Source organism: Mirounga leonina, unplaced genomic scaffold (genome assembly GCF_011800145.1).
Source record: "Mirounga leonina isolate KUSES-001 unplaced genomic scaffold, KU_Mleo_1.0 Mir_165, whole genome shotgun sequence".
Lineage (NCBI taxonomy): Eukaryota > Metazoa > Chordata > Mammalia > Carnivora > Phocidae > Mirounga > Mirounga leonina.
Window position 1 is genome coordinate 63286605 of NW_023270415.1, and position 15825 is coordinate 63302429.

The following is a 15825-nucleotide window of genomic DNA, read 5'->3' on the forward strand; positions in this document are numbered from 1 at the left end:
GGGCTTTCTAAAAGTCACCTTATTAACATAACAAAAACATCTTTATAGCTCTTATCACAGAAAATTCCAAGTGTTTTAGGAGCTGTGAGCCAGGAACCAGGGACCAAGACCAAATTGTATTTTTCATATATATTTGAATGACCAAATATATATTTCTTATAAATTGCAATATCACAATGCCTAGTTCATATCCCAGAAAAAATGCCAGATTTGCAGCAACATATTTTGGGAAGAATTCTAGGATGGGGATATACATTTGCAATTGTATATGTGTCTGGAAAGAGAATAGGTCTGAAGACTGGGACAGTCCATTGTTTGGAGGTTGGAAAGATGAGGGGAACCAGTGAAGGAAGCTTCTCCATCACATGCTCTTGGATGTCACACATGATAATCATTTAAGAGGATCGTCAAGTTTTCAGTTAATGTCACTGAGTTTTCTAAATACCTTTTTTGTTTAGGATTCCAATCAAGCTAGGAACCAAAATGTAGTGGCTATTGTTAGGTGCTAACTCACATATTTGGATAAGGAATGTATTTAACATTTAAGCTTATCTCCAACTAGTATTTGGCTGTTTTTTTTTTAAGATTTTATTTATTTATTTGACAGAGCAAAAGAGCACAAGCGGGGAGAGCAGCAGAGGGAGAGGAAGAAGCAGGCCCCCTGCCGAGCAGGGAGCCTGATGCAGGACTCCATCCCAGGACCCTGGGATCATAACCCGAGCCTAAGGCAGATGCTTAACCATCTGAGCCACCCAGGCACCCTCCAGCTAGTATTTGTAAAAGGACTTCTCAGTACATGGAAATGAATCAACAACTAAATATGATATTGTGAAAGCATTTTGCATCCATACTGAAACTAAAGGAAAGCTGTAGATTAAAAGGCTATAAATAATTAACTCTGTATTCACATGGGACTTGAAAACAAAGAAATCTCTCAAAATGATTAAGAATAGCTTATTCCCAGGCACCTGGGTGACTCAGTTGGTTAAGTGTCTGACTCTTGGTTTTTGGCTTAGGTCACGATCTTGGGTTCTGGAATGGAGCCCCACATCAGGCTCCATGCTCAGCAGGAAGTCTGCTTCTCTGTCTCTCCCTCTGCCCCTCCCACCCCCACACGGTCACACTCTTGCACGCTCTCTCTCTCTAAAATGAATAAATAGGGCGCCTGGGTGGCTCAGTTGGTTAAGCAACTGCCTTCAGCTCAGGTCATGATCCCGGAGTCCTGGGATCGAGTCCCACATCGGGCTCCCGGCTCAGCGGGGAGCCTGCTTCTCCTTCTAACCCTATCCCCTCTCATGCTGTTTCTCTCTCTCTCAAATAAATAAATAAATAAATAAAATCTTTTTAAAAAAAATAATAAATAAATAAATAAATAAATAAATAAATAAATAAATAAAATGAATAAATAAAATCTTTTAAAAAAAGACTAATTTATTCCCTTTGAAATCACAGTGAATAATTAAATTGTAACCTAGGAATTAATTAGTGAAAAAATATTCTTTTTTTTCTTTTTTGTAATTCCTTGTCCTGAAGATTAGGAAGATTTAGTTTGTGGATTTAGTTTGTTCATAATAAAAGTCATATTGGGATATCACTTTGGGGGTGGTATAAGTTGCATGTCCTGGAAAAGTTGATTGCTCCAGGGGTTAATAAAGCAAAGGGTTTGGTTTCTAGGTCTTAAAATAGGATTAACTTTATTCTCCCTTTTTTTTTTCTGCTTCTACTCCCAGCTTTAGACAACCATCTCCCGGGAGGGTATTGGGGATGAGAGTATAGGCAAGTAAGTCCAGAGGAAAAATACGTGTAGGGGTCCTTACTTCACTATCATCACCACATGATTAAGTCAGTTAATTGGCCAACTGAAAGCCTGGGGCAACCCAAGGACTATAGATCATTTCCTTCCTTACTTATCATTTTGTTCTAAACACAACCTCTGCCTTGACTTGAATTTTATAAAAATTATTTACCCATTATAATACTTTCTAAACTGTTTTTGTTTTTCTTTGATTAGATGGTGGTAAAACCTTAACATATTTCAACTATGACTACAGTGGGGATTTTCAAACTGTTACTTTTGAAGGACCTGAGATTAGGAAAATTTTCCATGGTAGCTTTCACAAGGTGAGTAATGCCTTATATACATATACTCCTTATTCTGTTTGCTTTGTGCAAAGCAACAGAGATATACATTCTTCATTCTATTTGTTGTGGGCCAAGCAACAGAGAAGTGTAAAATAAATCCCATAGTGCTTTGGATTTCATATTTCAATTGGAGTAAGCTTCTTCCAACTTGGTAGTTCTAAGATGCGACCACAAAGTGTGCATTTTTACCAGGTACCCCAAGAGATGTTGATAGAAGTGGTCCAGGTTCACACTTTGAGTAACAGTGTAATAGAGGATACTACACTACTAGGAGGACGCACATTATGTGTGATGTGGAAAGGATTGCTGGTCTACCCAGCCACCAGTGAAGATGAAAGCACAATCAACCAATTCATGTTAGTTTGTAGAAGATAGTTTGTACTGATATATTTATATATATACAGACAACCCATCACTACCATTATAAAAATTATTCTGAGGCTACAGTTTTTATTTTTACCTGGTATTTGTGATAGAACTCTGTTCCTTATGACTTCATATCTCTGAAACAGTTTTGGTGATCACTAGAGTAGCCATGCTTCCTTCCAACATGTATGGTTTCCTTTGTGTTTAGCAAATGATCCCACTGATCTCTGGGCTGTTAAGTAATGCAACTTGCCAGTGCTGCATGTAGAGCAGAACATTTATAAGTGGTGCTGCAAATAACCTTGCCTCTTGATCCTCCCTTCTGTGTGTTGAGTGAAGGAAGGGATGCTGCAGAGCAGTCTTCATCTTGGCTTCTGTCTCCTGACCTAGAACATGGTCAAGCCCATCTAATTTACACATGGTTGCTACTTTCTGGGGTCTTGAATACCCTCTCTGCATAAAAACAACTATATACCAAGATCCTTAATCTTTTTTGCACAAGAAAAGTTACATACAAAAATTTTGTTGTTGTTGTTTAGTAGGACTGTACAACCAGAAGCATAATATCTTAAAACCATGAGATGCACGTAGAGATTTATTAGTTCATGGTTCAAAATAATCCCATTAGCATCTCTTTGTGGAGATATTGTCATTTACTCACCAAGCTCCTCTTGTCTTGAAACAATTCTTTCTTGGTTAAGCAGAGTCTATTGCAAAGTAGTCAAGAAAAATTATAAGGGAGATGTAAGATTTCATAAGTGTTAAAAACATATTGCTATCATAACATAAATGTGTAATTATCATTCCGAAGAATCATTTATGAGTCTTAGGTGCATGTTAAGCTTTACTCACCTTACTGGAAGATCTTAAAGACCTTATAAATAAGTAAGAGTCATTAAAAATCCAGTTTTAAATTTATAAAAACCTTCCAGTTTTTTAAAGTTATTAAAAAAAAAAAAGCCTTCTTCTACTCTTTTCAGTACTGTTTATAAAGCCAAACAGCCAGACTAACCAAAAAGAAAAGGCTTACCATGTAGTAAACTACTCCATTAATAGATATACTAATTGAAAATCTTGATGCAAATTCAATATGTAGAGATCAAATTTGATGTGCTCATAGAATTGTATTTAATTGAATACATTACCTTAGTTTCTTGTTTTTCGGTTGGCTTTAATTTCTACACTTTGAATATGAAGTGTGACCCCAAGGTCTTTCAAAAAGTTGATAATTATATAAACAGATCCTTAAATGCAATTAAATAAGCAAAATATTTTTGAAAAGTTTTCAATGTCTCCTGTTGTAAAGCAAAAGTTGTTTGAAAAAAAAAACTTGAGTATCTCCCCACAAGTAAATGGTTCTTGAAGCATGAATATTATATACAAGGTTGTCTAGCACCCAGCATGAAAATTTCTGTAATTTGTAATAATGAAAAGTATTCCAAGTTTCAAAAACGTATGAGTCAAATTAGATCCTTCTAAATGATCATAAGAGAGATGTTAATAGGAAGGAAGTAATGTGGGGGATTTACTCCAGCAGTGTTTCTCCAGTTGAGTAATGGTTTAACTCCTCTTCGAAGGAAAAAGAATTCTCAAGAGCCTCTACTGTTGACTTAAATTATTTTTATCATGATTTAACATAAAACATTAAATGAAAATTGATATACATCCTTATGCTTTCAGTTCCTATGCAACTATGAAACAAAAATAAAGATCGAATAAAACCAATAATGTTAATGGGACACCTGGGTGGCTCAGTTGGTTAAGTGTCTGACTCTTGGTTTCAGCTCGGGTCATGATCTCAGGGTTCTGAAATCCAGCCCCCTGTCAGGCTCCCTGCTCAGCGGGGAGTCTGCTACTCCACTCTCTCTCTCTTTGCCCCTCCCCCTGCTCATGCACTCTTTCTCTCTCTCTCTAAAATAAATAAATCTTAAAAAAAACAATAAAGTTGGGCGCCTGGGTGGCTCAGTTGGTTAAGCGACTGCCTTCGGCTCAGGTCATGATCCTGGAGTCCCTGGATCGAGTCCCACATCGGGCTCCCTGCTCAGCGGGGAGTCTGCTTCTCCCTCTCCCTCTGCCGCTCCCCCTGCTTGTGCTCTCTCTCTCGCTCTCTGTCAAATAAATAAAATCTTAAAAAAAAAAACAATAAAGTTAAAAGTAATATTATTTTAATATGAAAGATGATGTTTCACTGATATTGACCTCTGCTCACAATGCAAATACATTACTAGCTGCTATAACTCCTGTAACTATTGCCTAGTACCCTTTTTCTTTGAACTAACATACCTTCCCTTATGTAGCTATTTGTACCTTTTTTTGGCTTTCACTTAATGTGAAATCATTATTTGCCTATTAAGTCCACTCTTTGAGCTCCCGAAAAAAGTAGCCTTCCACAAAAAAGAAATACCCACGAGGCAAACACCATCATAAATTGAAACGCATTTATAAGCACTGAAATTTCATGGCAGAACTTGCTTACAATGTGGTTCATTTAAAATCTGCTTACCTTTGACTCTCACCTCCAGAATAACACACATTTTTACAAATCCTCACAAAGAATGTGTAGACTCTTGAATATATTACCATAGACATGCAGATTCTAGAAATTTCACTTTGAGAAAACTGTACCACACATTAAGGCAAAGAGCTTTATTTCTTTTGGTCCTGGAGTCACCAGAAAGCATTCCTCTTCCCTTTCAGATTCTAGATCTCCTGTCTTCATCTTAACTTAAATAAATATTATCAAAATGTGGTTTGCCGACAACTGGTAGTACCGTACAAAGCTTTTGCTGGTAAATCACTTAGCATTTTTTGTTTTAATATTTTTGTGTTCATTTTAATGTGCATTCAGAAAAGGCCACACTAATCCTGTCACTTCAGGTTGTTGATGCTTTAGATGAATGCTAGATCGTGATTCCTTTCAAAGTTATTAAAAAGTAAATTCAAAGTAAATAAAAATAGAAGTGCTACCTGAATGTGGGACAATCATGGTGGTGGTAAATGTAGAACCTCTCACTTCTAGCAAAATGCATAGTGATAGAATTCCTTCTCTTGCCTGCTTTTTAGTGACGAGTCATGCAATTACGTAAGTTTGATTGATATTTCTTCCTACTTTCTACCTCCTAAAACATCTTTACTTTTACCCAGATACACATTGTTGTCAGCAAGACTTTGGTCCAAGTGGTTATTGACTGCAAGCATGTGGCTGAGAAGGCAATAAATGCCTCAGCTAATATCACATCGGATGGTGTTGAAGTCCTGGGAAGAATGGTCAGATCAAGGGGACCAAATGGAAACTCTGCACCAGTAAGTGGATAAACAAGTGGAGCTGTGTTGTTATTATAGAAAAAAAAGGGTTTTCCAGGGGAAAAATTTGGTAAGAGAATGAATGGATAGATGGGTGGATGATTGGATGATGGCTGGCTGGATGGCTGGCTGGCTGGCTGGCTGGCTGGATGGCTGGATGGATGGATGGCTGGCTGGCTGGCTGGCTGGCTGGCTGGCTGGATAAATGGAAGAATAACAGCGTCTTTAAATGAAATAAAACATTCAAAGTTCTTGGCAGTATACTTCTGCTATATTATAATAAGAATACTCTGAGAATTAGACTAGTTTATTTTCTAAAGGCATTTAAAAATGCAAATAGTAAAATACTTATCAAATGACTTACGGAATAAAAAGTTTGCTAATGAGAATCAAAACTATAAATCAGAACTCTAAGCAAATATAAATTCATGCAAAATATGTGACTATTATACATAGTACACACAGGAAATTTATTTAAGTTTCTCAGTTGGGTTAGATTTGGGCATTATTAAACTAGATTTTTGTTATTGCTAATGTGAAGTTTACCCTTTAATCATAGATTATTTAAGTAACAAATCATTCTAAGATAATATATTTTTCATCATATAACAGAATTTAAGACAAGGAGACTTCCAATTGGCAAAGAAATCACATTCTTTTCTCTCACTACCCACAAAAAAAGAATAGTGTACACAAGCTTTTGTTTTAACACCATGTGTTCACAGCTAATTAGCTATATTCTCTAATTTGAGTCATTTCATAATTAGAACCAATTAGCCTGGAGGGCATTTTATTTTTGTAAATAATTCCAACTATTTTAATGAACATTTCTATGTAACAGAATCATCAGGTTAATTATGAGTCACTATTACTGTCTTGTGCTTTCTAGATCTGTAACACTAGCCAGCTGTATGGAACTGGAGAATGCCCTGATGGTTCTGAGTCTTTTTAAGTTGAAGATCACTTTGTACAAATGAAATCTTCTAGTATCTCAAATAAATAAATAAGATTGAAACAGACCCATGCTAATTGAATGGGAGAGAGGACATGGAGTATCAGGTTACCCCATCCTCCAAAGGTCCCTAAGGGAACTTCAAGGAGCACGGTTCTAAGTCCACTTCTAGTATGATCCATTCACTTTATATACCTGCAAACGGTCCCAGAGTGGTAAAGTGATTTACTTTGGGACATTTCACTATTTAGTGGCATTTCTCTTTGTGGTACAATACAAGGGAAATCCTTGTGTACATAGGGGAGCATTAATGCTTTCAGACTTTGATAGATGTGTGCTAGGTTAACACTTAGCTTTGATGTATCTTTATTTTTTTTAATTTAATTTTATTATGTTATGTTATTCACCATGCAGTGCATCATTAGTTTTTGATGTAGTGATCCACGATTCATTGTTTTCGTATAACACCCAGGGCTCCATGTAGTACGTGCCCTCCTTAATACCCATCACTGGGCTAACCCATCCCCCCCAAAAAACCCTCACTTTGTTTCCTGGAGTTCATAGTCTCTCATGGTTTGTCTCTCCCTCTGATTTCCACCGCTTCATTTTTCCCTTCCTTCTCCTAGTGTCCTCCATGCTCTTCCTTATGTTCCACAAATAAGGGAAACCATATGATAATTGACTTTCTCTGCTTGCCTTATTTCACTTAGCATAATCTCCACCAGTCCCATCCATGTTGATGTACATGTTGGGTATTCATCCTTTCTGATGGCTGAGTAATATTCCATTGTATATATGGACCACATCTTCTTTACCCATTCATCTGTTGAAGGGCATCTCGGCTCTTTCCACAGTTTGGCTATTGTGGACATTGCTGCTATGAACGTTTGGGTGCATATGGCCCTTCTTTTCACTACATCTGTGTCTTTGGGGTAAATACCCAGGAGTGCAATTGCTGGGTCATAGGGTAGCTCTATTTTTAATTTTCTGAGGCACCTCCACACTGTTTTTCAAAGTGGCTATACCAACTTGCATTCCCACCAACAGTGTAAGAGGGTTCCCCTTTCTCCACAACCTCACCAACATTTGTTGTTTCTTGCCCTGTCCATTTTTGCCATTCTAACTGGTGTAAGGTGGTATCTCATTGTGGTTTTGATTTGAATTTCCCTAATGGCTAATGATGATGAACATTTTTTCATGTGTCTGTTAGCCATTTGTATGTCTTCTTTGGAGAAGTGTCTGTTCATGTCTTCTGCCCACTTTTTGACTTGATTATTTGTTTTTTGGGTGTTGAGTTTGAGAAGTTCTTTATAGATTTTTGATACCAGCCCTTTATCTGTAGTGTCATTTGCAAATATCTTCTCCCATTCTATGGGTTGCCTCTTTGTTTTGTTGACTGATTCCTTTGCTGTGCAGAAGTTTTTATCTTTTTTTTTTTAAGATTTTATTTATTCATTTGACAGAGACAGCGAGAGAGGGAACACAAGCAGGGGGAGTGGGAGAGGGAGAAACAGGCTTCCCGCTGAACGGGGAGCCTGATGCGGGGCTCGATCCCAGGACCCTGGGATCATGACCTGAGCCGAAGGCAGACGCTTTAATGACTGAGCCACCAAGGTGCCCCCAGAAGTTTTTATCTTGGGGCACCTGGGTGGCTCAGTTGGTTGGGCAACTGCCTTCGGCTCAGGTCATGATCCTGGAGTCCCGGGATCGAGTCCCGCATCGGGCTCCCTGCTCAGCGGGGAGCCTGCTTCTCCCTCTGACCCTCCCCCCTCTCATGTACTCTCTCTCATTCTCGCTCTCTCAAATAAATAAATAAATGTTTAAAAAAAAAAAAAAAAAAGAAGTTTTTATCTTGATGAAGTCCCAAAAGTTCATTTTGCTTTTGTTTCACTAGCCTTTGGAGATGTATCTTGAAAGAAGTTGCTGTGGCCGATGTCAAAGAGGTTACTGCCTATGTTCTCCTCTAAGATTTTGATGGATTCCTGTCTCACATTGAGGTCTTTCATCCATTTTGAGTTTATCTTTGTGTGTGGTGTTAGAGAATGGTGGAGTTTCATTCTTCTGTATATAGCTGTCCAATTTTCCCAGCACCATTTATTGAAGAGACTTGTCTTTTTTCCATTGCATATTTTTTCCTGCTTTGTCAAAGATTATTTGACCATAAAGTTGAGGGTCCATATTTGGGCTCTCTATTCTGTTCCATTGGTCTATATATCTGTTTTTGTGCCAGGACCATGCTGTCTTGGTGATCACTGCTTTGTAATATAGCTTGAAATTGGCAACATGATGCCCCCAGCTTTGTTTTTCTTTTTCAAAATTTCCTTGGCAATTTCGGGTCTTTTCTGATTCCATACAAATTTTAGGATTGTTTGTTCCAGCACTTTGAAAAATGTCATTGGAATTTTGATCGGGATGGCACTGAAGGTATAGATTGCTCTGGGTAGCATGGACATTTTAACAATGTTTATTCTTCTGATCCATGAGCATGGAATGTTTTCCCATCTTTTTGTGTCTTCTTCAATTTCTTTCATGAGTGTTCTGTAGTTCCTAGAGTATAGATCCTTTACCTCTTTGGGTAGGTTTATTCCGAGGTATCTTATGGTTTTTGGTGCTATTATAAATGGAATCGTTTCTCTAATTTCTCTTTCTTTAGTTGCATTGTTAGTGTATAAGAAAGCAACTGATTTCTGTGCATTGATTTTGTATCCTGCCACATTACTGAATTGCTGTATGAGTTCTAGTAATTTGGGGGTGGAGTATTGGATTTTCCGCATAAAGTATCATGTCATCTGCAAAGAGAGAGAGTTTGACTTCTTCTTTGCCAATTTGAATACCTTTTATTTCTTTTTGTTGTCTGATTGCTGTTGCTAGGACTTCTAGTACTATGTTGAACAATAGTGGCGAGAGTGGGCATCCTTGTCGTGTTCCTGATCTTAAGGGAAAGGCTCTCAGCTTTTCCCCGTTGAGGATGATATTCGCTGTGGGTTTTTCATAGATGGATTTTATGAGCTTGAGGAATGTTCCCTCTATCCCTATACTCTGGAGAGTTTTAATCAGGAAAGGATGTTGTATTTTGTCAAATGCTTTTTCTGCATCAATTGAGAGGACCATATGGTTCTTCTCCCTCCTCTTATTAACGTGTTCTATCACATTGATTGATTTGCGAATGTTGAACCACCCTTGCATCCCAGGGATAAATCCCACTTGGTCATGGTGGATGATCCTTTTAATGTACTGTTGGATCCCATTAGCTAGGATTTTGTTGAGAATTTTGGAATCCATATTCATCAGGGATATTGGTCTGAAATTCTCCTTTTTGATGGGATCTTTGCCTGGTTTGGGGATTAAGGTAATGCTGGCCTCATAGAATGAGTCTGGAAGCTTTCCTTCTGTTTCTATCTTTTGAAACAGCTTCAGTAGAATAGGTATTATTTCTTCGTTGAATGTTTGATAGAATTCCCCAGGGAATCCATCAGGCCCTGGACTCTTGTTTTTTGGGAGGATTTTGATCACTTCTTCAATCTCGTTACTGGTTATTGGCCTATTTGGGTTGGCAATTTCTTCCTGTTTCAGTCTTGGGAGTTTATAGGTTTCCAGGAAGGCATCCATTTCATCCAGGTTGCTCAGCTTATTGGCATATAGTTGTTGATAATAATTTCTAATAATTGTTTCTATTTCCTTGGTGTTAGTCATGATCTCTCCCCTTTCATTCATAATTTTATTTTTTTATTTATTTTTTATTATGTTATGTTAATCACCATACATTACAACATTAGTTTTTGATGTAGTGTTCCATGATTCATTGTTTGCGTATAACACCCAGTGCTCCATGCAGAACGTGCCCTCTTTAATACCCGTCACCAGGCTAACCCATCCCCCCACCCCTCTCCCCTCTAGAACCCTCAGTTTGTTTTTCAGAGTCCATAGTCTCTCATGGTTTGTCTCCTCCTCCGCTTCCCCCCCTTCATTCTTCCCCTCCTGCTATCTTCTTCTTCCTTTTTTTTTTTTTGACATATAATGTATTATTTTTTTCAGAGGTACAGGTCTGTTTCATAATTTTATTAATTTGAGTCCTTTCTCTTTTCTTTTGGATAAGTCTGGCCAGTGGTTTATCGATCTTTTTTTTTTTTTTTTTTTTTTTTTTGGTTTATCGATCTTTTTAATTCTTTCAAAGAAGCAGCTTCTCGTTTCATTGATCTGATCTACTGTGTTTCTGGTTTCTAATTCATTGATCTCTGCTCTAATCTTAATTATTTCTCTTCTAATGGGTGGCTTAGGCATTGTTTGTTGCTTCTTCTCTAGTTCTTTAAGGTATAAAGTTAGTTGGTGAATTCAGGATTTTTCTATTTTTTTGAGTGAGGTTTGGATGGCTATGTATTTCCCCCTTAGGACTGCCTTTGCAGTATCCCATAGGTTTTGGAATGATGTGTTTTCATTCTTCCATGAATTGTTTAAGTTCTTTGATTTCCTGGTTGACCCAAACATTCTTGAGCAGAGTGGACTTTAGCTTCCAAGTGTTTGAATTTCTGCCAAATTTTTTCTTGTGATTGAGTTCCAGTTTTAAAGCATTATGGTCTGAGAATATGCAGGGAATAATCTCAATCTTTTGGTATCAGCTGAGACCTGAGTTGTGACTCAGTATGTGGTCTCTTCTGGAGAAAGCTCCATGTGCGCTTGATAAGAGTAAGTATTCTGTTGTTTTAGGGTAGAATGTTCTGTATATATCTATGAGGTCCATCTGGTCCAGTGTGTCATTCAAAGCTCTTGTTTCTTTGTTAATTTTCTGCTTAGATGATCTGTCTATTGCTGAGAGCGGAGTATTGAACTCTCCTACAATTAACGTATTGTTGTCAATATGACTTTTTATTTTGGTTAACAGTTGGCTTATGTAGATGACTGCTCCCATGTTGGAGACGTAGGTATTTACAATTGTTAGATCTTCTTGTTGCATAGACCCTTTAAGAATGATATAGTGCCCTTCTGTGTCTCTAACTACAGTCTTTAGTTTAAAATCTAATTTGTCTGATATAAGAATTGCTACCCCAGCTTTCTTTTGAGGTCTGTTGGCATGGAAGATGGATCTCCATCCCTTCACTTTCAGTCTGGATGTATCTTTAGGTTCAAAATGAGTCTCTTGTAGACAGCATATGGATAGGTCCTGTCTTTTTATCCAATCTGCAACCCTGTGCCGTTTTATGGGAGCATTTAGGCCGTTCACACTGAGAGTGATTATTGAAAGATATGAATTTATTGTCATCATGTTGCCTGTGAAGACCTTGTTTTTATAGATTGTCCCTGTAAATTTCTGTTCTATATCACTCTTGGAGTCTTTCTCCTTTTATAGAAACCCCCCCTTAATATTTCTTGCAGGACCGGCTTAGTGGTCACATATTCTTTCAGTTTCTGCCTGTCTTGGAAGCTCTGCATCTCTCCATCCATTTTAAATGACAGCCTTGCTGGGTAAAGTATTCTTGGCTGCGTGTTCTTCTCGTTTAGTACCCTGAATGTGCTTGCCAGGCCTTTCTGGCTTGCCAGGTCTCTGTGGATAGCTCTGACGTTATTCTGATGTTCCTCCCTCTGTACGTAAGGAATCTCTTCCCCCTAGCAGCCCTTAAGATGGTTTCCTTGGTTCTAAGATTTGTGAGTTTTACTATTATATGCCGGGGTGTTGGCCCATTTTCCTTCATCTTGGGAGGGGTCCTCTCTGCCTCTAGAACATGAATATTTGTTTCATTCCCCAGATTAAGGAAGTTCTCAGCTACAATTTGCTCAAATATATTTTCCAGTCCTCTCTCTCTCTCCACTCCTCAGGGATCCCAATAATTCTGACATTGGAACATTTCATGGTGTCACTTACTTCTCTGATTCTATTTTCATGGATTTTGAGTTGTTTCTCCTGGCCTCCTCTTTTCTCTTCTTATCTATTAATTGGTCTTCTAGATCACTAATTTGTTATTCTGCCTCTCTTACCCTAGCTGTTAGATTATCTGATTAGATTGGATCTCATTGATAGCATTTTTAAGTTCTGCCAATTCAGCTTTCATTTCTGCCCTTAGAGACTCTGTATTGCCATTAATTGATTTCTCCATTCTAGGTATTGTCTTCACAATTGCTACCCTGAATTCCATCTCCAACATCTTGGTATAGCTGAATCCATTTGTAAATCTGTGGCATAAATCACAGTCTTTGAGTCTTTCCTATTTTGGGGGTTCCTCCTCCTACTCATTCTGTGGAGGGATGGCTGAGAGAAGGTATAGAGTCCAAATTATTGACCACAACCCAAGCAAGATACACCTGTTTTATAGGGACCTTAGGGTTACTGGCCTCTTCTTTTCCCAGCCTGTGTTCTGTGGGAGGGGCCTGCCGCACTGTTATTCAGGCAACCCTGTTTGGGCAAAGTTGCCCTGCCCCCTGTGGCGGGGGATGGGCTCAGTGGAAACCAGCTTTTGGGGGCTTTTGTTCCCTGGTGGCTTTCCCTGGCAGCTTTCTGAGTCTCTTCCGCAAGTCAGAGCAGAAGAGACCGTTTCCAACCCTCTGCCTCAGAGCAGAGAGATTGCAGTCTGTTCTTCAGTGAGCTGTCCAGGTCATACTATCTCTCTTTCTGTCTGTGCTGCTATAAACTGCAGCGTCCTGTGTTGTGCGCCCCTCAGCAGCGCTCCCAGTCCTCACCTCCAGGTCAGGGCACATCTCTGCCCTTTGTGCTTCCAAAACCGCCAGCCACCCCCAGAGTGCACGCACGGCCCCACCGCTCTGGGTTTTCATCAGGGGGACTGCCCTAAAGTCCTTTCCCCCCAGCTACCAGTCTGCAACTCTGTGCCCCATCCCCAGTGCAGGAGGCTATTGCTCATTGGTGGTGTAGGATCCCAAGGGCGTGGCTCCCTCCCCCTGCCATTTATCCTCCAATATCTGCCCGTGGAATCATGGCTTCCCACTTTGTACCTTGAAACCAACCGCCTGCGATATTCTGTTTGTAGAGATCCAGATCTATATTCTTACATCACAGGCTGATTTCATGGATGTTCAGAGTGGTCTGGTAGATATCCAGCTCAATTCTGGGAACCGGTTGGAATAGGGTCCCCTATTCCTCTGCCATCTTTTTCTTGATGTATCTTTAAAAGTACTTTTGTTTTAACTTACCTTTGGAGAACCCATGGGATAGATGTTTGGAAAGAGAGAATATAAAAGCTATGGAAGGCTTTCTTGTTTTCAGTTATGGTAAGGGACTTTTAAGAATGTTTACATTATGACCCTTTCATGAGGATGGTGCCAAAAGTGAAGAAGGAAGCCCCTTCTCCTCCCAAAGCCAAAGCTTAGAAGGCCAAGAAACTGGTGCTGAAAGTTGTCCCCCCACACACACACAGAAACATCCACAAAAGATTCACATGTCCCCTACCTGCTGAGGGCCCAAGGTCCTGCATTTCTGCAGGCAGCCCAAATATCCTTGAAAGAGCACCCCTAGAAGAAACAAGCTTGACTACTATGCCATCCTCAAGTTCCCTCTGACCACCAAGTCAGCATGAGGAAAATAGAAGACAACATACTTGTCTTCATTGTAGATGTCAAGGCCAGCAAGTACTAGATCAAACGGGCTGTGAAGGAGCTCTATGACATTGTCATGGCCAAGGTCAGTACCTTGATCAAGCCCAGTGGAGAGAAGAAAGCATATGTTTGGCTCCTGACTATGATGCTTTAAATGTTGCTGACAAAATTGGGATCACTAAACTGAGTCCAGCTGTTGGATCTAAATATAAATATTTTCACTATAAAAAAAAGAATGTTTACATTATATCGAGGAGTTGTCGACTCTTAATGTTTTGTATTTCATGCTGATTAAGAAACACACCAACTTCTGCTTCACATAAAAGACTTTTATGATAGCACACTCCAGAATTTATAAGGCTCCATAATTAGCAAACTAGGGATTATCTTGTAGGGATAAATGGATGTATATAGATGGATGCTTCAATGGATGAATGAATAGGCTCCAATTTAAGAAAGAGAAACAATTCTAGGTGTTTGAAATTCTGGGCCCAAATCACTTAGTATTAATATTATTATTATTTTTTTAGAAATAACGCATATAAAATCCCTGATACTTAGTAGCATTCGATGAAGAGCAGCTATTCCTAAAGGATGTCAATATTACCATCTCCATTTCACCTTTTCTAAACCTCTAATGCTTAACACTTGATTATTTGTAGCCATCTATTATTTTCTTGCTCTTCTGAATATTTTCATTTTGCCTCTAGCCAGAGTATAAATCTTAAAATAGAAACCAGGTCATGGTCTTCGTTTACATCTACCTCCTTCTACCCCACAGTATCTAATAAATTCAGATGAACAGGTCAAGTTCTCAAGAAACACTTGATAGAAATTAAATAGAATGTCATCTATTTGAATTTTGTCATGTTTTTTCTTAAAACGTTGTTTTGTATGTATTGTATTCCATAGGTGGTATTGATAATAGACAAGTTATAAATATATATATATCCTACCTTCACCTAATTATAATTTGTATTTTAAAATTACAGTTTTATAATTACAATTATATTAATTATATTTCAGAGTATAACCTATGTAATAATGGTAGTCCAAATATATGACCAATTAAATATCGTGGAATTTATTTCTGAAAGCAAAAGTGCCTGTAGGCTTTAAGTCTACCGGTAATAAATCTTTACTTTGGGGCATGAAAGAAAAGCAATTAAACAGAGCACTCTCTGTGGTAACTTCCAGCCTGTAGTAGACAAAGGGGAATTTATAGAAGTCAATAATTAAAGAGTTCTTTGTAAGGCTACTAAGAACAAAGTTGTGGCTTTTGTTAGAATCTAGAAGTCTACAAAGGATTGCTAAATAGATTTTCAGTCTGCCCACTTATTGAAGAATTTGATTACGTTGAAGTGGATAATATTAGATTAGATCTCAAGAATGTGATTGGAAACTTACTTGCTCTTTTGGGTTATTAACTGTTTGAGTCCAAAGCAAGAGAGAAGCTTCAAGTCTTCAGTTTTCAATTTCGAAGTCACAAACTGGTAACATAATCTTGATTTACATCTGTACCC

General features: G+C 38.4%; 1 protein-coding gene across 5 annotated transcripts in view; it reads left to right on the forward strand.

The window, feature by feature from the left end:
• Nucleotides 1-15825, forward strand: part of COL14A1 (collagen type XIV alpha 1 chain) — a 199527-nt gene that overhangs the window by 113269 nt on the left and 70433 nt on the right. For all 5 annotated transcript variants that reach the window (XM_035011835.1, XM_035011836.1, XM_035011832.1 and 2 more), the window contains 2 exons: nt 2012-2121; nt 5653-5811. In XM_035011835.1, the coding sequence (XP_034867726.1) occupies nt 2012-2121; nt 5653-5811 (269 nt within the window). The remainder of the gene's footprint in view (nt 1-2011; nt 2122-5652; nt 5812-15825) is intronic.